Source organism: Oncorhynchus nerka, linkage group LG9a, assembly GCF_034236695.1.
Source record: "Oncorhynchus nerka isolate Pitt River linkage group LG9a, Oner_Uvic_2.0, whole genome shotgun sequence".
NCBI classification, from domain to species: Eukaryota; Metazoa; Chordata; class Actinopteri; order Salmoniformes; family Salmonidae; genus Oncorhynchus; species Oncorhynchus nerka.
In genome coordinates, this window is record NC_088404.1 from 46,281,412 (window position 1) to 46,306,057 (window position 24,646).

General features: G+C 44.9%; 2 protein-coding genes across 3 annotated transcripts in view; both read right to left on the reverse strand.

The window, feature by feature from the left end:
- Nucleotides 1-913, reverse strand: part of tubgcp6 (tubulin gamma complex component 6) — a 34,333-nt gene extending 33,420 nt beyond the window's left edge. Inside the window, exon 1 of one of the 2 annotated variants that reach the window (XM_029668350.2) lies at nucleotides 677-913. The gene's annotated coding sequence lies outside the window, so the exon portion shown is untranslated. Of the gene's footprint in view, nucleotides 1-663 lie in introns of both variants that reach the window. The other variant, XM_029668349.2, reaches the window with a different exon arrangement.
- Nucleotides 914-4,269: 3,356 nt separating this feature from the next.
- Nucleotides 4,270-24,646, reverse strand: part of plxnb2b (plexin b2b) — a 182,807-nt gene continuing 162,430 nt past the window's right edge. Inside the window, 10 exon segments of the mRNA XM_029668355.2 lie at nucleotides 4,270-7,248; nucleotides 7,429-7,503; nucleotides 8,266-8,341; nucleotides 8,487-8,551; nucleotides 8,701-8,848; nucleotides 9,832-9,992; nucleotides 10,997-11,145; nucleotides 11,303-11,387; nucleotides 11,615-11,715; nucleotides 11,910-12,066. Coding sequence (XP_029524215.2) covers nucleotides 7,144-7,248; nucleotides 7,429-7,503; nucleotides 8,266-8,341; nucleotides 8,487-8,551; nucleotides 8,701-8,848; nucleotides 9,832-9,992; nucleotides 10,997-11,145; nucleotides 11,303-11,387; nucleotides 11,615-11,715; nucleotides 11,910-12,066 — 1,122 coding nt within the window. The 3' untranslated portion in view covers nucleotides 4,270-7,143.

Genomic DNA, 24,646 nt, shown 5'->3' on the forward strand with positions numbered 1-24,646 from the left:
AGCGATGCTCCCCATCCAACCTGACAGAGCTTGAGAGGATCTGCATAGAAGAATGGGAGAAACTCTCCAAATACAGGTGTGCCAAGCTTGTAGAATCATACCCAAGAAGTTTCAACAAAGTACTCAGTAAAATGTCTGAATACTTATGTAAATGTGATTTCAGAGATATGTATATATATGCACACATTTGCCAACATTTCTCAACCTGTTTTTTTGCTTTGTCATTATGGGTTATTGTGCGTAACGTTAGATTGGAGGGGGGAAAACAATTAGATCCATTTTAGAATAACGTAACAAAATGTGTTAAAAGTGAAGGTGTCTGAATACTTTCCGAATGCAGATATGTTTTTGTGGGTGGGTAGGCTGCACAATTAAGTGAGAGCATTAATAACATTTGATTTGATTAGCAGAGTAAAATGGACTAGTAGCTAGCAAGGTTAGCTGCAGCTACCTGGCGACTCCCTAACGACACAGTATAACAAGTCAGAACTGCAAGCTAATGTTAGCTGCCTGGGTAGCTAGGCTAACGTCGAACAAAATGCATTTAGCTAGCTAGCCACGTTGTGAGCACCGAGATTGCAAAAATAACTACATATAGGCATGCTAGCAAAGTGTATTCCATAATAATGCCTAACTAGCTAGCTGGCTAATAATGTTAGCTACCTTCAACTCATACATTCGTTTTCGGTCCTCCTTCCATGATGATGGTGCTGTTAGCTAGTTCAGTAACGGAGGGACCATTCGTTTTTAGCAAGTTAGCTAGCTAGATGTCTCAGTATACATGTTACTTGCCTCTATTTAATGCATACTAGCTATCTACTTTCTGTAGTTCATCATAATACTTTTCAAAACAAAAATGTACGTTATTTTGTCTGTATCGTGTACATCCACCTCAACTACACGTTGGACCCGCCCACTCAACCTGAGTGGACAAAATACCAGACCAGGCTATTTCATTGGTTAACTCCTGTACGTTTGTATGACATACTTCCGGTAACAATGATTGCGCGCTAAAGTACAACTGACAGACAAGTCAAATACGGTGTATTTGTGCCGACATTGCCCACCAACCTCAACTGTTTATCTACCTACCACTCCATTCACATTTAGCTAGCCTCTACCAAGTCCAAATTGTTCCCGGGTTCTTCTGGCCGTCGTGTTCCAGCCAAGAGAAGTGGACAGCGTCGATTGTCGTGGAAGAGGAAAAGAGAAGGAGGAATATAATTTAGCAATTGGGTTCACACAGGAGAGAGCTTCAATCCAGGCTGTCAGTGAGGCCCAGTTTCACGGCATCAAATAAACAACACAGACAGACAAGAGGATATCAAGACGAAACATAGCCATTTATTGGACCGCTTCAGTAGTAGTGGGGGCTGGTGTGAGGATATATATGAGGACATCCACATTGTAATGGCTGGAATGGAATAGTTGGAACGGAGTCAAACGTGGTTTCCATGTTTGATACCATTCTATGAATTGCATTCCAGTCATTACAATGAACCTCCTATAGCTCATCCCACCAGCCACCACTGTTTAGTAGTTTCTTTGAGCCTAAGGATTTGAGAAGTCACACATGCAAATCAGAGGAGGCTGATGTGGGGAACTATAGGAGGACAGGGTCATTGAATGGTATTCATTCAGCGTTTCCCAAACTCGGTCCTCAGGACTGTACATTTAGTTTTTTGCCCTAACACTACACAGCTGATTCGAGGACCGAGCTGAATTAATACCATTCAATGACCCTGTCCTCCTATAGCCCCACCCACCAGCCTCCTCTGGTTTGCATGTGTGACTTCTCAAATCCTTGGGCTCAAAGAAACTACTGAAGAGTGGTGGCTGGTGGGAGGAGCTATAGGAGGACAGGCTCATTGTAATGACTGGAATGCAATTTATGGACTGAGTCTGGGAAACGCTGTATTAATTAAAGCTATCAAACGTATGACTCCGTTCCATGAATTCAATTCCAGCCATTACAATGAGCCCATCCTATAATTCCTCCCACCAGACTCCTCTGAGGGGAACACTTCTCAGATTGCAGTGTGAATTGTATTTGTTTGTATCACAGGAGAGAAGCCTTACCACTGCTTCCTGTGCGGGAAGGGTTTTAGCCTCACACATGTCCTAAAGGAAACTGACATCAAAGAGTAGTCACTACTGAGAAGCCGCACTGCTCCCTGTGTGGGACAAGTTTTTCTCAGTCCCAGCATCTAAGGGCACACCTAATGACATGCACAGAGAAGCCTAATCATTGTTCCAGTGTTGGAAGAGTTTTTCTTAGATGAGTGCTTCACTGCATCAGACAACTAACTATTCATACTAACCCAAGGTAGTAGTCATACTCAACATTCTCCAAAGAACTGAATCGGTTTTAGATTAATTTACTTCATGGTTGTGATCAGTTTTAGAAGTCAGTACTTTATTGTATTTTTTTAATATGAAGAGTAATTTTTTGATGCAAACTTAATTTGGTTACATTAAATCAATAATAAAAAATACAAAAATTCATTTATTTTACTTAAGCATAAGTGCTTCCTTACTGACACATTTAGTTCAAGATACAGCCATAGTGAAGGGCCAAACCTTTAACATTTTGACTGGACAAACCTGCCCTCCATTGTATTCAATGCAGATGCAAATCTCAAAGTAGCTATGAATCAATTACATCGTATTTGGCAAACTTCCATATGTAGAAAGTTTGGGGCTTCTAGTGAATGGATCATGTTGTTATTAACCAGGCTTGACTTCCCCTCGAAAGACTTAATATGCATGTGTGTCTAGCAGTTACATAGCTTGCATGGCTCATCACAGTGGGTGGGATATTTGCAAATCATAGACTAATAAACTTGATGATTCATCTACATATTGTAACATTCATGAAACCGATACAGCACTTGAACACTCAAGACAAGAGAAAAAGGTCACTTTTAGAACCCATTCCACATTGATACCACTCTCACCTCAAAGACACACTCTGTACATCATCGCCCCACACCTGGTCAGTACCTGGTCCTGTATCATTCATAACCACAACTGTGTGGAACGGACTTCTTCACAGTGTTATTGTTCGTTTTCATTTTCACCAAAGTTTCTTCCTCCACGCTAGGCCATTGGTGGGCTGTGAAGCCCCCTTCCCTCACGGTGGTGGGAATCAACGCCTCAAACTTCATTAGAAGCTATGAAACCCATGGAGGTGAAACATGAAAGACTGCTAGTAAACACAACGATCGCCTGCCGAGCCGAAGGAGGGAGTGGCATGGCTCACTGCTGTACTGTGGATGGAGGCTGAGGTAGGAGCAGACACACCAGGGGCATGCAGATTTAACCTGATTTCTGGTCTGGAAGAAGACACCCTGTAAAGAAGCAGACTGATAATTCTGTTTTCATAGCCTACTATATGATGTGTGTGTTGTATCATTCTCAATCTGGCTGCTAGAGGTGCACATAATAATTCAAAATCTTATCAACAAGATCATTCCCAAATAATATTGACTCCCATATAAAAATGTACATATTTTTCATCAGCAATCAGATTTCTCCAAATACAGTGCAAGTCAAAAAAAAAAAAGATGGGAGTTATCAGTGATAGCGTGTAGGACGTTGGGGGGGTTGTTGAGATAAGGAAATGTAATCACTCTCGCTGTGGCAGCAGCCTTGAAGTTCTCTGTGTGTGTGCATATCTAGTTCTGAGATCTCTGAGCGTGTTAAGAACATGGACTCCCTGAGAGTCAGTCTCTCTATGCTATCCCCATCCCTGCTTCGACGTTTGTTAGGCAACTAGACCAGCCAAGTTTTTTCTTTCACCCCCCCCCCCCCCCCATCCAAATGGTTTCTTAGCTGTACAGTAAGTGCTTGAATTCATGTTTTCAAAGCAGTTTTTATGTAAGACCATCACTGGAGGCCTTATGATAATATGTCTGTTTACATTATAAACACATGAGGTACTCAGCCCTGAGTGTTTCAATCCTAAACTCGGCCTGAGGCTTTAGTACCTAGAAGGCTGCTCGTGGTAGATCGCTTGGGGTGATTGTATCCAGGGGGCAAGTTGTTAAAAGTTAACATGGTCAAAAATCAGGATTACAAGGGGGATATCTTTTTTTAACAAAACTTTCCCTCCCTCAAATTGACCCGATTGCATCATTTAGGCCCATGTTTTGGGTGTGGAACTGTGGATGCAAGTAGAGTATAAAATGTGATCAAAAGGTTGTGGAACATCTCCATCTAAACACACAAAGGGCATTAGAGCGGTAAAGAAGGACAAGGAGCCAAGGACATGGATGTCTCAGTTTATTCATGGAGGAGTGGATGATGCAACCTGTATGTAATTGCCCCATCCACACAAGCCTCTTGAGAAGTGAGTGATCCGTTACAAACAGATCAGGTAACATAATCGACGTCTTCTGAGCTGCCTTGGATGAGAAAAATGTTGGGTTTCATTAAGGTCCTGCACTAATTTCCTGTCCCATTTTTCTTAAGTCACGGCACGTTCACAAGGAAAGGAAAGATCTCGACAACAGCACAACAAATTTGTTTTTTTTCTCCCTCCGGGACTTAATGCATAGGATTATACAGTTAGAATACGGTATTTCAACATGTTGTCTTTTTACAAAGGTATATGTTATAGGAAACAAGAAATTAAAATAATTACTGCACAGCAGTAAGAAAGGTAATTGTCGAGTATAGATAGTCGTTTTTCATACACACAGAGGAACAGCTTAGAATCACGGGGCAAAAACAACATTGGTACCATTTGTGCTATACTCAATATTCTACATTTGTAACTTTGTCTTAAAACTAATTTAGGAATGCCAGACATTTTAGGGGGAAACCGTTTGGGGTTGGCTACTGCTTTACACTTATTTGGGCTGTTGCCATAGCCATCATGATCCTACTAAAACACACACACACACACCACTGACACCCAAAATAAATGCACACATCAAATCTGCAACCATAGAAAGTATACTGAAATGTTTTCAGCCTATTGGCACGCAATGCCTGCAGCAGAACTGTAGCAGTTGATAGCACATACATATCACAATCGCAAATACATTGCTGTGTCTTCTATTACTATAACCGCTTAGTTATATCACCAATAAAACAATACAAATGATATTATTATCATCATATAAGGCACGTTTTGGTTAAAGAAAGGCTTGAAAAAAGCTTTTGCATCACTCGGTCAGGAGTGGAATCTGCTGTGGTAAACAACAACGTCAGAGGAGGATGCAGACTGGATGCAATTAAGAGCAGAAACATCCCCCACTGATGCCATTATGCAGTGTGCCACTCCGTTCTGTGCTGAGTGGGCAGTGCCAAGTGCGGCTTGGCCAGGGTGCCAGGCTAGCTGCTGTGGAGACAGGCAGGCACAGGCTCTGTGCAAACCTCACTCTACCAAAGGCAGGAATATCACTAACATTCTGGGGTCTGGAACTTAAAACATCTATTCTGACACTAGACCACGCACTGACTGATGGTCAAATTCAGGGAGCTTGAAAATTACAAATCTGTGGTCGCGTGAAAGATGAAAATTGAAGATGTAACTGATTTGACTTGGCAAAAAAATCTCCAAATTATAATCAGGCACCAGCACAACTATGGCCTACTTGAATGCCATATCAATTTGTATTGCAATGAATTATTATGACCATGAATTAACCTGACTTGTGACACATCATACCAATGCATGTTGTAGAAATCATTACTCATTGAAAAGAGTACCATTCTATTTAGTACCGTTTGAAGCTTACAACGTAACTCATTATGGGATATTATGACAGTGGTCATTTGGCATAAGGAAACGCAAAACACGATTAACAGCATGTACCATCATGGTCATATTACTTAGTAAGTTGGTTACTGTACGATATCTCCTGTCATATTATTTCTATTTCTCACCTCTGCATATTTGTACTCGTGTCCTAAATAAAGTATTGCTGCATCGTTACTGAAGATGAAATGGTTCACAACAAATGGTAGAAGTAACACATGAGTGGGATATGAATGATCCCCATTGCTTGTGTCTGAAAGTTTGGATGTTATTGCACGGCTGTTATTAAATATGTATGCTTGACTGGCTACATAGAGGAATTATTCAAAATATATTCAATTATCTGTTATTTTGCTTTCACAGAATAGGGGGGCTGCAGGGTAAAACTAACTAAGGTTGTCAAAAGCAGATTTTTTTTTCTTCCCTTTAATACATACAGTGCTTAAGTTTCAGTGGAATGTGTTAGTATGTACTCCTACAAGGGGAAACAGATGCGCTATTGATCTCTGAATGTAAGGACCTACGGGTGTATTGGCAGCCACAACATTCGATCGAGCTCTGAAGCATGTGAACACATTTTCTAAACACAAATAAAACCGATCATTTTGAAAAAAATCACTATTGACGGCCTGTCATTTCTAATATCCTGTCCCAGTCAGTTAGCCTGTCCCAGGCATGACCCTTTGGTCTGTGTAGAGGAGCTCAGTGGGAGAACAGTTTCCTGTGTGTCGGTGACTAGTGGAGATTAAAATGACAGATAGGGCATCCACCCTGTGGCCTGACAGTAGGCATCCCGTGCACGCACACACGCACACAAACCCACATTCACACACTGGCTATAGAAACACAATCCACACCACAAGGCGGTCCATTTAAAAAGATAATATCTCCTCGTAAAGCTTTCCGCATTAAGACCTCACAATAAAAAATATATATAATACAATTCTTACAACTTTTCTAGACAGGAATAAATTGAACATCTGATTATCTCTTTGTGCCATGAGTGATCGACACAGGGGCTTATTTCCGGCGGCTGGCCCCCTGTTGCATTGTGGGAACAGCCAGAGTGAGCAATGAGGACCACCTATTTCAGTTTCGCAAGTGGACTTAAGTTAAGGCGTACCTATGACGGCATGTGTAACCCATCCTCATCTATCTCTCTCTTTGCTTCATTGGTCCCATACTGCGCCACTCTGCAGACTCTGAACTGTCCCACATTCTGGGCCTGCTGGGTTGAAAGTGTCATCATCAACATCAAGGCCCTGTGAGGCCATCTTCTCAGTTTCTCTCTCCTTTGCCAGGAGAAATAAGCCCCTGTGGACACTGGAGGCACGGTACCATCTCCCTCCCTCCATCTCCCTGGCCCCTCCAGTAGGTTAGAGATCTGTCACTTTGTTCTCCAGGGCGGCTGCTATCTGCTGCAGCCGCAGGGTGAGCTGTTTACTCTGGGCTGCTGGGTCCTCATCTAGGGACTGGATGATCTGTAGGGAAACAGGGAGGGAGGGTGGAAGAGGGGGAGAGATAGAGGGGAGGGGGGCAGAGAAAGACAGACAGAGGGTGGAGACAGAGACAGAGAGTCTTTGGAATCGCTCTAAAAAGTCAAAAACATGAAGAAAAAAGCACAGCATTCTCCCTGGAATGTAAAGTGAATGGCCTCTTACCCCATCGTAGTATTTGCTCGCGTACTGGTAGAGCTGATACAGAGCCACTTGTATGTTGAGTTTGTCTGTGTGAGTCTGGGAGACGCAACATAGGATTCAGAGATGCATCTTAACAACAGACAAATCATGGCTTGAGTCACACATTCTTATAGAGAGCAGAACGAACCACGTCTATGACCGACTTTATAAAATGTTACCTTCACTAACGTCTAGAATAGTGCACCACTAAGAGTAATACCAGAGATATGGGGCTGTGTCCCAAATGGAAACCTATTCTCTACATAGTGTACAACTTTTGACCAGCAGCCTTTTGACTGGGCGTATAGGGCTAAGTCAAAAGTAGTCCCCTACATAGGGAATAGGGTTCCATTTGGGACACATGCTATATCTCTGTGGGTCCTGGTCAAACATAATGCACTATACAGGGAATAGGGTTCCATTTGGGACGCATCCTATATCTCTGTGGGTCCTGGTCAAACATAATGCACTATACAGGGAATAGGGTTCCATTTGGGACGCATCCTATATCTCTGTGGGTCCTGGTCAAACATAATGCACTATACAGGGAATAGGGTTCCATTTGGGACGCATCCTATATCTCTGTGGGTCCTGGTCAAACATAATGCACTATACAGGGAATAGGGTTCCATTTGGGACGCATCCTATATCTCTGTGGGTCCTGGTCAAACATAATGCACTATACAGGGAATAGGGTTCCATTTGGGACGCAGGCTATATCTCTGTGGGTCCTGGTCAAACATAATGCACTATACAGGGAATAGGGTTCCATTTGGGACGCATTCATAGATAGAAGGCAGAGAGAAAGGTGTTTCTTACCCGAGACACCTCTGCCAGATGAGTGTTCATGTCCTGGTCGCTGACTGATACCATCTGTCTGATGCCCTTGTAGTAACTATACACAGACAGACAGAGATACGATCATAATCTCTATACATTACATACTGACGAGCGTCAATGCAAGCCCAGAATATGACTGCACTGGTAGCAAGAATCTAAACAAATTGTTCAGGTCATTGGGGACTGCTGACGATACGTACTCATCAACCATCTTCTTGTAGGTGGAGATCTCCTTTGCATAGAGTAGTTTGTTACTTGGAGAGTCCTAGGGGAGATTAAAAAAATATGATCATTATATTGTTCTCTTATCTTTTACCTCACTAGAGGTAAACAACTTTTAAGAGATGTTGACCTCATCACTTCCCTCTTTCTCCTCCTACTCATCTCTCTCCTCCGCCTCCCCCTTGGACTCACCCTGCTGAGTTTGTGCTCACTCTTGGTGCAGGCATCCATGAAGGTTTGAGCAATGACGGATAGTGACGCGTCCACCACCTCCGTCACGTGGACGTCGAAGATGAAGTGAGGGTTCTTCAGGATGTTCACCCAGAACCTCAGAGGCAAACTGGTGGGGAGGGGGTCAAGAATAACTACCAAGTATCGACCAACAACAGCCCTAAAAAAATGACATCTTTTTTTTCATTCTTACTCTCTTATCAGGGACTGATTTACACCTGGGACACCAGGTGGGTGCAATTAATTATCAGGTAGAACAGAAAACCAGCGGTAGTCTGGACCTCGTAGTGTATAAACACATCTTCACCATTCAGCGGAACCAAATTATAGTACAAGCCATTGATGAAAGTTAGTTATTTTTGTCCAACTTAAAGCGCATATGCATCAGGCATGCCAAACCAACTGCAACCCTTTCTCTTTCAAATACCCTGCATCTTCAAAACATAAGTAAACTACACTTAAAGAATGCTTAAGTAAATAAGCGTGCTAATGAGCATTCCAAACACAGATCCATACAAATCCTCCAATACGAAGTTGGTCCCGAATATCAAACGAGGCTACAATAGACCAGGAGTACTTCTCCCTGATCACTTTAAAGGCTGCACCGACTGAGACAGACTAGCATAGGAATTCATATTGGCTGGCAACACCTCCCAGGACATTGAGAAAACAAAGGCAAAAAAAAAAAGAGATGTGATATAATGGTACAATTAAATTAGCTGGGGACGTAATTACCATGTTTGTTTGTCATTATGGCTGATACACACATTCATATTTAATCCAAGAGGCCCCGGTTGTTTTGATAAACAAAACAAGCACCCGCCAACTGAATATGGTGTAGCATAATTAAATCACTCATCTCCCATCCTCACAATCGCCAAGTCAATCACTGACATCTATATGCAACACACTGTATTGAATACTTGAGCTTTAACCAACTTGACAGTAATTTATGTACTTAAAATGCCACAGGAGCACTCAGACTGAGAATGCAGAAGAGATAGAAGTACTTTTACATTTGCATTCCGCATACTGATTACTTAGTCTGTGTGTTTCTTAGAGTAATCTCTGGAAGTGTGTGTGTGTGTGTACCTGTTGGTCTTCCAGATGTGGATGGTCTCCTCATCCACGTTGTCATGTTTGAGCGCCTGCTCGTCCAGGAAGTCAAAGAAGTACTTGATGGCGGGCGGCACCACCGCCCCGGAACACAACACGCTGCGGAAGAAGTCATCCACAAACTGCTGCAGTGTTCCCTGGAAGGAGGCAGACCAACAGACACAGCGTGAGGCAGGCCAACAGACACAGTGCGAGGCAGGCCAACAGACACAGTGCGAGGCAGGCCAACAGACACAGCGCGAGGCAGGCCAACAGACACAGTGCGAGGCAGGCCAACAGACACAGTGCGAGGCAGGCCAACAGACACAGTGCGAGGCAGGCCAACAGACACAGTGCGAGGCAGGCCAACAGACAGAGGCAGGCCAACAGACACAGGCAGGCCCAACAGACAGAGCGCGAGGCAGGCCAACAGACACAGTGCGAGGCAGGCCAACAGACACAGTGCGAGGCAGGCCAACAGACACAGTGCGAGGCAGGCCAACAGACACAGTGCGAGGCAGGCCAACAGACAGAGCGCGAGGCTGGCCAACAGACACAGTGCGAGGCAGGCCAACAGACACAGTGCGAGGCAGGCCAACAGACAGAGCGCGAGGCAGGCCAACAGACAGAGCTGGCCAACAGACACAGTGCGAGGCAGGCAGACAACAGACACAGTGCGAGGCAGGCCAACAGACACAGTGCACAGAGGAGGCAGGCCAACAGACACAGTGCGAGGCAGGCCAACAGACACAGTGCGAGGCAGGCCAACAGACACAGTGCAGGCAGGCCAACAGACACAGTGCGAGGCAGGCCAGAGAGGTAGGGAGCTGCCAAGTACCTTAGTGCAGCCCGATACCTGCGACGCAGTCATTTACACAGCGTCTATGACCCACACCTTCAAACCAGGTTTTGTTCGAAGACTGACCATCACTTATTATCACATAGCATCCTCAAAGAGCTTTTCTTAGAGAATGAATCTCAAAGATCCCTTTCTCGAATGAAATGTAACTGTACTGAAACATGGCAGGCCCACCGTGACAAAGACCAGTGGTGTGAGACAGATTTCCTTGGTGGCTTTGTTCATGGACTAATCCTCATATAACCTTCTTATGACTTTTGTACGTACGGAACACTGTAGTTAAGCCTGGTAGTGTAGTTATACCTTGACAGAGAGCAGTCGTGTGAGATAGATCTCAGTGATGGCTTTGGTCATGGACTTGTCCTTCATGCTGCCCCTCTTGGACTTCATCTCATCCAGCTCATCAGGCCGAACCAGGTGGAACACCTTGTCGTCGTCCAACAAAGAGTTTCCTAGTAGAGAGAAAAATCATTTGACCTTCCAGTAACACACTACTTAATGCCAGCTCACATATTGCATTATCATGTGGTTATAATGCATTGAGAGACTTGTCATCAGCATGCATGACCCCTTATAATGTCTTATTGGCATCCCCTAGTGATCACTTACTCTCCTCTTGGTTATCCTGGTTCTGGTCGTAGTTCTGTTGAGTGTGAAGGACCCGGGACAGGACTAGAGTAGCGTTGTCTCGCACCTGAAAAACACACACCGTGTTCAGCTACAACTCAACATCGTCACTCAGGTCAGCTGACTGCCATTGGGTTTCAGAACCTACTTCATACTCCATGCCATTGATTAGACAGTGCCACTGTCACGTGTATTGGGCATATCGCCTGTGGCATTATTTCATCATGTATCCAGCAAAGAGCTGAATTAAGACTTCTCTCTGACCCATAACGGATCAGTCTCTAGATGACTCACGTTGTAGTGGGCCAGTGTGTTGATGCGCCTCCATCTGCCCTCCTTCTGGGACGTCAGGTCCAGGTCTGACAGGATCTGCCCTGTGGAGCCAGGGCGCCACTCTGTGGCAGGGGCAAGAATAGCAGCTTAGAACACCTGCCAGTCATGACTCAAATCTATTGACATCCACCACCACTCCACTTACTAGATGGTGCTCATCATTACAGACTTGCTGGTGTTAATGTGTTCAAATGCAGTATCTTCACAACACATGGGTCGGGAATACTATGTGTGGGTGTGTGTGTTCTCTTCTCACCCAGAGTGACGCTGTCCACCTTGGGTCTCTGAGAGTAGGGCAGGTTCCTGTACACCGCCTCGATGATCTTCTCCTTCACCTGGGACACCGTGTCGCAGTTCAACACCTTGACGGGCGTCACGTCTGGCCCCTCCCCGTGCACAAGCACCTGCAGAGTCTGAGAGGAGGTACAGAGCCAAATGCATGAGGTGAGCCTGCAATGGCAACGTTACCGTGGCAACTACTGTAGGCAGGTGGTAGTCTTTGACAGCTCACAGGTGCTGTCACCTCGTTCTGGTCTGCCTAACGAGCAGCTGCCAGCAAGGGACTCACTCCCGTCATTCTGGCCAGGTGACCCAGCTCGCAGCTCAGACGGAATCCAAACAAACTGACGACTCGACAGGGAGACTACAGATTATACAACAGATTCTTTGTAATTGAAAAAAGAAGTCTGTCGTAGAAAGACTATGTAATTACTTTGTCATTCTTCTTCAACTCAATGAGTCACGGGATGCTAGCTACCGCAACAGGATCAGTGATTGTGTATAATTTGATAATTGTCCTTGAAAAAGGAACTATCACAGGATTTCTCTACTTAGGTAGACAGCTGGGATCTAATTATCTGCTATTAGCAAAACACATTAGTTAAACACAGGTACTTCTGACGAAGATAGGCTATATACAGTGAGTCAGAACTTGAATTGCTACGGTGTAGGTAGCCTATATACAGTGAGTCAGAACTTGAATTGCTACGGTGTAGGTAGCCTATATACAGAAATATATATATAAATATACATACATATATATTGAATTGGTACAGTGTAGGTACGGTAGAAACAGTATAATGTGACATAAAGGGTCTTGAATTGGTACAGTGTAGGTACGGTAGGCACAGTATAACGTGACATAAAGGGTCTTGAATTGGTACAGTGTAGATACGGTAGGCACAGTATAACGTGACATAAAGGGTCTTGAATTGGTTCAGTGTAGGTACGGTAGGCACAGTATAACGTGACATAAAGGGTCTTGAATTGGTTCAGTGTAAGTAGGCACAGTATAACGTGACATAAAGGGTCTTGAATTGGTACAGTGTAAGTAGGCACAGTATAACGTGACATAAAGGGTCTTGAATTGGTACAGTGTAGGTACGGTAGGCACAGTATAACGTGACATAAAGGGCCTTGAATTGGTACAGTGTAGGTACGGTAGGCACAGTATAACGTGACATAAAGGGTCTTGAATTGGTTCAGTGTAGGTACGGTAGGCACAGTATAACGTGACATAAAGGGCCTTGACTTGGTACAGTGTAGGTACGGTAGGCACAGTATAACGTGACATAAAGGGTCTTGAATTGGTTCAGTGTAGGTACGGTAGGCACAGTATAACGTGACATAAAGGGTCTTGAATTGGTTCAGTGTAGGTACGGTAGGCACAGTATAACGTGACATAAAGGGTCTTGAATTGGTTCAGTGTAGGTACGGTAGGCACAGTATAACGTGACATAAAGGGTCTTGAATTGGTTCAGTGTAGGTACGGTAGGCACAGTATAACGTGACATAAAGGGTCTTGAATTGGTTCAGTGTAGGTACGGTAGGCACAGTATAACGTGACATAAAGGGTCTTGAATTGGTTCAGTGTAGGTAGGCACAGTATAATGTGACATAAAGGGTCTTGAATTGGTTCAGTGTAGGTACGGTAGGCACAGTATAACGTGACATAAAGGGTCTTGAATTGGTTCAGTGTAGGTAATTCGGTAGGCACAGTATAACGTGACATAAAGGGTCTTGAATTGGTTCAGTGTAGGTACGGTAGGCACAGTATAACGTGACATAAAGGGTCTTGAATTGGTTCAGTGTAGGTACGGTAGGCACAGTATAACGTGACATAAAGGGTCTTGAATTGGTTCAGTGTAGGTACGGTAGGCACAGTATAACGTGACATAAAGGGTCTTGAATTGGTTCAGTGTAGGTACGGTAGGCACAGTATAATGTGACATAAAGTGACATAAAGGGTCTTGACTTGGTACAGTGTAGGTACGGTAGGCACAGTATAACGTGACATAAAGGGTCTTGAATTGGTACAGTGTAGGTACGGTAGGCACAGTATAACGTGACATAAAGGGTCTTGAATTGGTTCAGTGTAGGTACGGTAGGCACAGTATAATGTGACATAAAGGGTCTTGAATTGGTACAGTGTAGGTAGGCACAGTATAACGTGACATAAAGGGTCTTGAATTGGTTCAGTGTAGGTACGGTAGGCACAGTATAACGTGACATAAAGGGTCTTGAATTGGTACAGTGTAGGTACGGTAGGCACAGTATAACGTGACATAAAGGGTCTTGAATTGGTACAGTGTAGGTAATTGGTAGGCACAGTATAACGTGACATAAAGGGCCTTGAATTGGTTCAGTGTAGGTATAACGGTAGGCACAGTATAATGTGACATAAAGGGTCTTGAATTGGTTCAGTGTAGGCACAGTATAACGGTAGGCACAGTATAACGTGACATAAAGGGCCTTGAATTGGTACAGTGTAGGTACGTAGGCACAGTATAACGTGACATAAAGGGTCTTGAATTGGTACAGTGTAGGTACGGTAGGCACAGTATAACGTGACATAAAGGGTCTTGAATTGGTTCAGTGTAGGTACGGTAGGCACAGTATAATGTGACATAAAGGGTCTTGAATTGGTTCAGTGTAGGGTCTTGAATTGGTTCAGTGTAGGCACAGTATAACGTGACATAAAGGGTCTTGAATTGGTTCAGTGTAGGTACGGTAGGCACAGTATAACGTGACATAAAGGGCCTTGAATTGGTACAGTGTAGGTACGGTAGGCACAGTATAACGTGACATAAAGGGTCTTGAATTGGTACAGTGTAGGTAGGCACAGTATAATGTGACATAAAGGGTCTTGAATTGGTTCAGTGTGACATAAAGGGTCTTGAATTGGTTCAGTGTAGGCACAGTATAACGTGACATAAAGGGTCTTGAATTGGTACAGTGTAGGTACGGTAGGCACAGTATAATGTGACATAAAGGGTCTTGACTTGGTACAGTGTAGGTACGGTAGGCACAGTATAATGTGACATAAAGGGTCTTGAATTGGTACAGTGTAGGTAGGCACAGTATAATGTGACATAAAGGGTCTTGAATTGGTACAGTGTAGGTACGGTAGGCACAGTATAACGTGACATAAAGGGTCTTGAATTGGTACAGTGTAGGTACGGTAGGCACAGTATAATGTGACATAAAGGGTCTTGAATTGGTACAGTGTAGGTACGGTAGGCACAGTATAACGTGACATAAAGGGCCTTGAATTGGTACAGTGTAGGTACGGTAGGCACAGTATAACGTGACATAAAGGGCCTTGAATTGGTTCAGTGTAGGTACGGTAGGCACAGTATAACGTGACATAAAGGGTCTTGAATTGGTACAGTTCAGTGTGAGGGTCTTGAATTGGTTCAGTGTAGGTACGTAGGCACAGTATAACGTGACATAAAGGGTCTTGAATTGGTTCAGTGTAGGTACGGTAGGCACAGTATAACGTGACATAAAGGGTCTTGAATTGGTACAGTGTAGGTACGGTAGGCACAGTATAACGTGACATAAAGGGTCTTGAATTGGTACAGTGTAGGTACGGTAGGCACAGTATAACGTGACATAAAGGGCCTTGAATTGGTACAGTGTAGGCACAGTACGGTAGGCACAGTATAACGTGACATAAAGGGCCTTGAATTGGTACAGTGTAGGTACGGTAGGCACAGTATAATGTGACATAAAGGGTCTTGAATTGGTACAGTGTAGGTAGGCACAGTATAATGTGACATAAAGCGTCTTGAATTGGTACAGTGTAGGTAGGCACAGTATAACGTGACATAAAGGGTCTTGACTTGGTACAGTGTAGGTACGGTAGGCACAGTATAATGTGACATAAATGGTCTTGAATTGGTTCAGTGTAGGTACGGTAGGCACAGTATAACGTGACATAAAGGGTCTTGAATTGGTACAGTGTAGGTACGGTAGGCACAGTATAACGTGACATAAAGGGCCTTGAATTGGTACAGTGTAGGTACGGTAGGCACAGTATAACGTGACATAAAGGGTCTTGAATTGGTACAGTGTAGGTACGGTAGGCACAGTATAACGTGACATAAAGGGTCTTGAATTGGTTCAGTGTAGGTACGGTAGGCACAGTATAACGTGACATAAAGGGCCTTGAATTGGTTCAGTGTAGGTACGGTAGGCACAGTATAACGTGACATAAAGGGTCTTGAATTGGTACAGTGTAGGTCTTGAATTGGTACAGTGTAGGCACAGTATAATGTGACATAAAGGGTCTTGAATTGGTTCAGTGTACCGGTAGGCACAGTATAACGTGACATAAAGGGCCTTGAATTGGTACAGTGTAGGTAGGCACAGTATAATGTGACATAAAGGGTCTTGAATTGGTACAGTGTAGGTACGGTAGGCACAGTATAACGTGACATAAAGGGTCTTGACTTGGTACAGTGTAGGTACGGTAGGCACAGTATAACGTGACATAAAGGGTCTTGACTTGGTACAGTGTAGGTACGGTAGGCACAGTATAATGTGACATAAAGGGTCTTGACTTGGTACAGTGTAGGTACGGTAGGCACAGTATAATGTGACATAAAGGGTCTTGAATTGGTACAGTGTAGGTACGGTAGGCACAGTATAACGTGACATAAAGGGTCTTGACTTGGTACAGTGTAGGTCTTGACGGTAGGCACAGTATAACGTGACATAAAGGGTCTTGACTTGGTACAGTGTAGGTACGGTAGGCACAGTATAATGTGACATAAAGGGTCTTGACTTGGTACAGTGTAGGTACGGTAGGCACAGTATAACGTGACATAAAGGGTCTTGACTTGGTACAGTGTAGGTACGGTAGGCACAGTATAATGTGACATAAAGGGTCTTGACTTGGTACAGTGTAGGTACGGTAGGCACAGTATAATGTGACATAAAGGGTCTTGAATTGGTTCAGTGTAGGTACGGTAGGCACAGTATAACGTGACATAAAGGGTCTTGAATTGGTTCAGTGTAGGTACGGTAGGCACAGTATAACGTGACATAAAGGGTCTTGAATTGGTACAGTGTAAGTAGGCACAGTATAATGTGACATAAAGGGTCTTGAATTGGTTCAGTGTAGGTACGGTAGGCACAGTATAACGTGACATAAAGGGCCTTGAATTGGTACAGTGTAGGTAAAGGGGTCGGTAGGCACAGTATAACGTGACATAAAGGGCCTTGAATTGGTTCAGTGTAGGTACGGTAGGCACAGTATAACGTGACATAAAGGGTCTTGAATTCGTTCAGTGTAGGTACGGTAGGCACAGTATAACGTGACATAAAGGGTCTTGAATTGGTTCAGTGTAGGTACGGTAGGCACAGTATAACGTGGCATAAAGGGCCTTGAATTGGTACAGTGTAGGTACGGTAGGCACAGTATAACGTGACATAAAGGGTCTTGAATTGGTACAGTGTAGGTACGGTAGGCACAGTATAACGTGACATAAAGGGCCTTGAATTGGTACAGTGTAGGTACGGTAGGCACAGTATAACGTGACATAAAGGGCCTTGAATTGGTACAGTGTAGGTACGGTAGGCACAGTATAATGTGACATAAAGGGTCTTGAATTGGTACAGTGTAGGTAGGCACAGTATAATGTGACATAAAGCGTCTTGAATTGGTACAGTGTAGGTAGGCACAGTATAACGTGACATAAAGGGTCTTGACTTGGTACAGTGTAGGTAGGCACAGTATAATGTGACATAAATGGTCTTGAATTGGTTCAGTGTAGGTACGGTAGGCACAGTATAACGTGACATAAAGGGTCTTGAATTGGTACAGTGTAGGTACGGTAGGCACAGTATAACGTGACATAAAGGGCCTTGAATTGGTACAGTGTAGGTACGGTAGGCACAGTATAACGTGACATAAAGGGTCTTGAATTGGTACAGTGTAGGTACGGTAGGCACAGTATAACGTGACATAAAGGGCCTTGAATTGGTTCAGTGTAGGTACGGTAGGCACAGTATAACGTGACATAAAGGGTCTTGAATTGGTACAGTGTAGGTACGGTAGGCACAGTATAACGTGACATAAAGGGTCTTGAATTGGTACAGTGTAGGTACGGTAGGCACAGTATAATGTGACATAAAGGGTCTTGAATTGGTTCAGTGTACCGGTAGGCACAGTATAACGTGACATAAAGGGCCTTGAATTGGTACAGTGTAGGTAGGCACAGTATAATGTGACATAAAGGGTCTTGAATTGGTACAGTGTAGGTACGGTAGGCACAGTATAACGTGACATAAAGGGTCTTGACTTGGTACAGTGTAGGTACGGTAGGCACAGTATAACGTGACATAAAGGGTCTTGACTTGGTACAGTGTAGGTACGGTAGGCACAGTATAATGTGACATAAAGGGTCTTGACTTGGTACAGTGTAGGTACGGTAGGCACAGTATAATGTGACATAAAGGGTCTTGAATTGGTACAGTGTAGGTACGGTAGGCACAGTATAACGTGACATAAAGGGTCTTGACTTGGTACAGTGTAGGTACGGTAGGCACAGTATAACGTGACATAAAGGGTCTTGACTTGGTACAGTGTAGGTACGGTAGGCACAGTATAATGTGACATAAAGGGTCTTGACTTGGTACAGTGTAGGTACGGTAGGCACAGTATAACGTGACATAAAGGGTCTTGACTTGGTACAGTGTAGGTACGGTAGGCACAGTATAATGTGACATAAAGGGTCTTGACTTGGTACAGTGTAGGTACGGTAGGCACAGTATAATGTGACATAAAGGGTCTTGAATTGGTTCAGTGTAGGTACGGTAGGCACAGTATAACGTGACATAAAGGGTCTTGAATTGGTACAGTGTAAGTAGGCACAGTATAATGTGACATAAAGGGTCTTGAATTGGTTCAGTGTAGGTACGGTAGGCACAGTATAACGTGACATAAAGGGCCTTGAATTGGTACAGTGTAGGTACGGTAGGCACAGTATAACGTGACATAAAGGGTCTTGAATTGGTACAGTGTAGGTACGGTAGGCACAGTATAACGTGACATAAAGGGCCTTGAATTGGTTCAGTGTAGGTACGGTAGGCACAGTATAATGTGACATAAAGGGTCTTGAATTGGTTCAGTGTAGGTACGGTAGGCACAGTATAACGTGACATAAAGGGTCTTGACTTGGTACAGTGTAGGTACGGTAGGCACAGTATAATGTGACATAAAGGGTCTTGAATTGGTTCAGTGTAGGTACGGTAGGCACAGTATAACGTGACATAAAGGGTCTTGACTTGGTACAGTGTAGGTACGGTAGGCACAGTATAATGTGACATAAAGGGTCTTGAATTGGTTCAGTGTAGGTACGGTAGGCACAGTATAACGTGACATAAAGGGTCTTGACTTGGTACAGTGTAGGTACGGTAGGCACAGTATAACGTGACATAAAGGGCCTTGAATTGGTTCAGTGTAGGTACGGTAGGCACAGTATAACGTGACATAAAGGGTCTTGAATTGGTACAGTGTAGGTACGGTAGGCACAGTATAACGTGACATAAAGGGTCTTGAATTGGTTCAGTGTAGGTACGGTAGGCACAGTATAATGTGACATAAAGGGTCTTGAATTGGTACAGTGTAGGTAGGCACAGTATAACGTGACATAAAGGGTCTTGAATTGGTTCAGTGTAGGTACGGTAGGCACAGTATAACGTGACATAAAGGGTCTTGAATTGGTACAGTGTAAGTAGGCACAGTATAATGTGACATAAAGGGTCTTGAATTGGTTCAGTGTAGGTACGGTAGGCACAGTATAACGTGACATAAAGGGCCTTGAATTGGTACAGTGTAGGTACGGTAGGCACAGTATAACGTGACATAAAGGATCTTGAATTGGTACAGTGTAGGTACGGTAGGCACAGTATAACGTGACATAAAGGGCCTTGAATTGGTTCAGTGTAGGTACGGTAGGCACAATATAATGTGACATAAAGGGTCTTGAATTGGTTCAGTGTAGGTACGGTAGGCACAGTATAACGTGACATAAAGGGCCTTGAATTGGTACAGTGTAGGTACGGTAGGCACAGTATAACGTGACATAAAGGGCCTTGAATTGGTACAGTGTAGGTACGGTAGGCACAGTATAACGTGACATAAAGGGCCTTGAATTGGTTCAGTGTAGGTACGGTAGGCACAATATAACGTGACATAAAGGGTCTTGAATTGGTTCAGTGTAGGTACGGTAGGCACAGTATAACGTGACATAAAGGGTCTTGAATTGGTTCAGTGTAGGTACGGTAGGCACAGTATAACGTGACATAAAGGGCCTTGAATTGGTACAGTGTAGGTACGGTAGGCACAGTATAACGTGACATAAAGGGCCTTGAATTGGTACAGTGTAGGTACGGTAGGCACAGTATAACGTGACATAAAGGGCCTTGAATTGCACTTCCTCACTCAACAACCCGGTCGCATTCCGCTTCGCTCCACAGGTAGTATCACATTTTCATTTCATTTCATTACAGTACAACGGTTTGATTTGTTTGATCGTAGCTAGCTACATAGCTAGCTACATAGCCGTCTTTGTATCAAAGATAATTGTGTAGTCTAGAGCGATTTTCTAGGTTAGCTAGCCAGCTATTGTCGTTCTTTTAACGCAACGTAACGTAATCAACACTGCTAGCTAGCCAGCTAGCCCCCGAATAGCAGCACTGTCGAAACTATCACACCCAACGGAACGACTTGATTAGTGTAGTGTCAACAACGCAGCCACTGCCAGCTAGCCTACAAAGTCAACAACGCAGCCACTGCCAGCTAGCCTACTTCAGCAGTACTGTATCATTTTAATCATTTTAGTCAATAAGATTCTTGCTACGTAAGCTTAACTTTCTGAACATTCGAGACGTGTAGTCCACTTGTCATTCCAATCTCCTTTGCATTAGCGTAGCCTCTTCTGTAGCCTGTCAACTATGTGTCTGTCTATCCCTGTTCTCTCCTCTCTGCACAGACCATACAAACGCTCCACACCAAGTGGCACGCGGCCACCTAATCTGGTGGTCCCAGCGCGCACGACCCACGTGGAGTTTCAGGTCTCCGGTAGCCTCTGGAACTGCCGATCTGCGGCCAACAAGGCAGAGTTCATCTCAGCCTATGCCTCCCTCCAGTCCCTCGACTTCTTGGCACTGACGGAAACATGGATCACCACAGATAACACTGCTACTCCTACTGCTCTCTCTTCGTCCGCCCACGTGTTCTCGCACACCCCGAGAGCTTCTGGTCAGCGGGGTGGTGGCACCGGGATCCTCATCTCTCCCAAGTGGTCATTCTCTCTTTCTCCCCTTACCCATCTGTCTATCGCCTCCTTTGAATTCCATGCTGTCACAGTTACCAGCCCTTTCAAGCTTAACATCCGTATCATTTATCGCCCTCCAGGTTCCCTGGCATCTGCCTCTAACCCTAGGAAGCTCTTTGCCACCTTCTCCTCCCTCCTGAATCCTCCTCCCCCTCCCTCCTCCCTCTCTGCAGATGACTTCGTCAACCATTTTGAAAAGAAGGTCGACGACATCCGATCCTCGTTTGCTAAGTCAAACGACACCGCTGGTTCTGCTCACACTGCCCTACCCTGTGCTCTGACCTCTTTCTCCCCTCTCTCTCCAGATGAAATCTCGCGTCTTGTGACGGCCGGCCGCCCAACAACCTGCCCGCTTGACCCTATCCCCTCCTCTCTTCTCCAGACCATTTCCGGAGACCTTCTCCCTTACCTCACCTCGCTCATCAACTCATCCCTGACCGCTGGCTACGTCCCTTCCGTCTTCAAGAGAGCGAGAGTTGCACCCCTTCTGAAAAAACCTACACTCGATCCCTCCGATGTCAACAACTACAGACCAGTATCCCTTCTTTCTTTTCTCTCCAAAACTCTTGAACGTGCCGTCCTTGGCCAGCTCTCCCGCTATCTCTCTCAGAATGACCTTCTTGATCCAAATCAGTCAGGTTTCAAGACTAGTCATTCAACTGAGACTGCTCTTCTCTGTATCACGGAGGCGCTCCGCACTGCTAAAGCTAACTCTCTCTCCTCTGCTCTCATCCTTCTAGACCTATCGGCTGCCTTCGATACTGTGAACCATCAGATCCTCCTCTCCACCCTCTCCGAGTTGGGCATCTCCGGCGCGGCCCACGCTTGGATTGCGTCCTACCTGAAAGGTCGCTCCTACCAGGTGGCGTGGCGAGAATCTGTCTCCTCACCACGTGCTCTCACCACTGGTGTCCCCCAGGGCTCTGTTCTAGGCCCTCTCCTATTCTCGCTATACACCAAGTCACTTGGCTCTGTCATAACCTCACATGGTCTCTCCTATCATTGCTATGCAGACAACACACAATTAATCTTCTCCTTTCCCCTTCTGACGACCAGGTGGCGAATCGCATCTCTGCATGTCTGGCAGACATATCAGTGTGGATGACGGATCATCACCTCAAGCTGAACCTCGGCAAGACGGAGCTGCTCTTCCTCCCGGGGAAGGACTGCCCGTTCCATGATCTCGCCATCACGGTTGACAACTCCATTGTGTCCTCCTCCCAGAGCGCTAAGAACCTTGGCGTGATCCTGGACAACACCCTGTCGTTCTCAAATAACATCAAGGCGGTGGCCCGTTCCTGTAGGTTCATGCTCTACAACATCCGCAGAGTACGACCCTGCCTCACACAGGAAGCGCCGCAGGTCCTAATCCAGGCACTTGTCATCTCCCGTCTGGATTACTGCAACTCGCTGTTGGCTGGGCTCCCTGCCTGTGCCATTAAACCCCTACAGCTCATCCAGAACGCCGCAGCCCGTCTGGTGTTCAACCTTCCCAAGTTCTCTCACGTCACCCCGCTCCTCCGCTCTCTCCACTGGCTTCCAGTTGAAGCTCGCATCCGCTACAAGACCATGGTGCTTGCCTACGGAGCTGTGAGGGGAACGGCACCTCAGTACCTCCAGGCTCTGATCAGGCCCTACACCCAAACAAGGGCACTGCGTTCATCCACCTCTGGCCTGCTCGCCTCCCTACCACTGAGGAAGTACAGTTCCCGCTCAGCCCAGTCAAAACTGTTCGCTGCTCTGGCCCCCCAATGGTGGAACAAACTCCCTCACGACGCCAGGACAGCGGAGTCAATCACCACCTTCCGGAGACACCTGAAACCCCACCTCTTTAAGGAATACCTAGGATAGGATAAAGTAATCCCCCCCCCCTCTTAAAAGATTTAGATGCACTATTGTAAAGTGGCAGTTCCACTGGATGTCATAAGGTGAACGCACCAATTTGTAAGTCGCTCTGGATAAGAGCGTCTGCTAAATGACTTAAATGTAAATGTAAATGTACAGTGTAGGTACGGTAGGCACAGTATAACGTGACATAAAGGGTCTTGAATTGGTTCAGTGTAGGTACGGTAGGCATATATAACGTGACATAAAGGGCCTTGAATTGGTACAGTGTAGGTACGGTAGGCACAGTATAACGTGACATAAAGGTCCTTGAATTGGTACAGTGTAGGTACGGTAGGCACAGATTAACGTGACATAAAGGGCCTTGAATTGGTACAGTGTAGGTACGGTAGGCACAGTATAACGTGACATAAAGGGCCTTGAATTGGTACAGTGTAGGTACGGTAGGCACAGTATAACGTGACATAAAGGGCCTTGAATTGGTACAGTGTAGGTAGGCACAGTATAATGTGACATAAAGGGTCTTGACTTGGTACAGTGTAGGTACGGTAGGCACAGTATAATGTGACATAAAGGGTCTTGAATTGGTACAGTGTAGGTACGGTAGGCACAGTATAACGTGACATAAAGGGCCTTGACTTGGTACAGTGTAGGTACGGTAGGCACAGTATAACGTGACATAAAGGGTCTTGAATTGGTACAGTGTAAGTAGGCACAGTATAATGTGACATAAAGGGTCTTGAATTGGTTCAGTGTAGGTACGGTAGGCACAGTATAACGTGACATAAAGGGCCTTGAATTGGTACAGTGTAGGTACGGTAGGCACAGTATAACGTGACATAAAGGGTCTTGAATTGGTACAGTGTAAGTAGGCACAGTATAATGTGACATAAAGGGTCTTGAATTGGTACAGTGTAGGTACGGTAGGCACAGTATAACGTGACATAAAGGGCCTTGAATTGGTTCAGTGTAGGTACGGTAGGCACAGTATAATGTGACATAAAGGGTCTTGAATTGGTTCAGTGTTCTTGAATTGGTACAGTGTAGGTACGGTAGGCACAGTATAACGTGACATAAAGGGTCTTGAATTGGTACAGTGTAGGTAGGCACAGTATAACGTGACATAAAGGGCCTTGAATTGGTTCAGTGTAGGTACGGTAGGCACAGTATAACGTGACATAAAGGGTCTTGAATTGGTACAGTGTAAGTAGGCACAGTATAACGTGACATAAAGGGCCTTGAATTGGTACAGTGTAGGTACGGTAGGCACAGTATAACGTGACATAAAGGGTCTTGACTTGGTACAGTGTAGGTACGGTAAGCACAGTATAACGTGACATAAAGGGTCTTGAATTGGTTCAGTGTAGGTACGGTAGGCACAGTATAACGTGACATAAAGGGTCTTGAATTGGTTCAGTGTAGGTACGGTAGGCACAGTATAACGTGACATAAAGGGTCTTGAATAGGTACAGTCTAGGTACGGTAGGCACAGTATAACGTGACATAAAGGGTCTTGAATTGG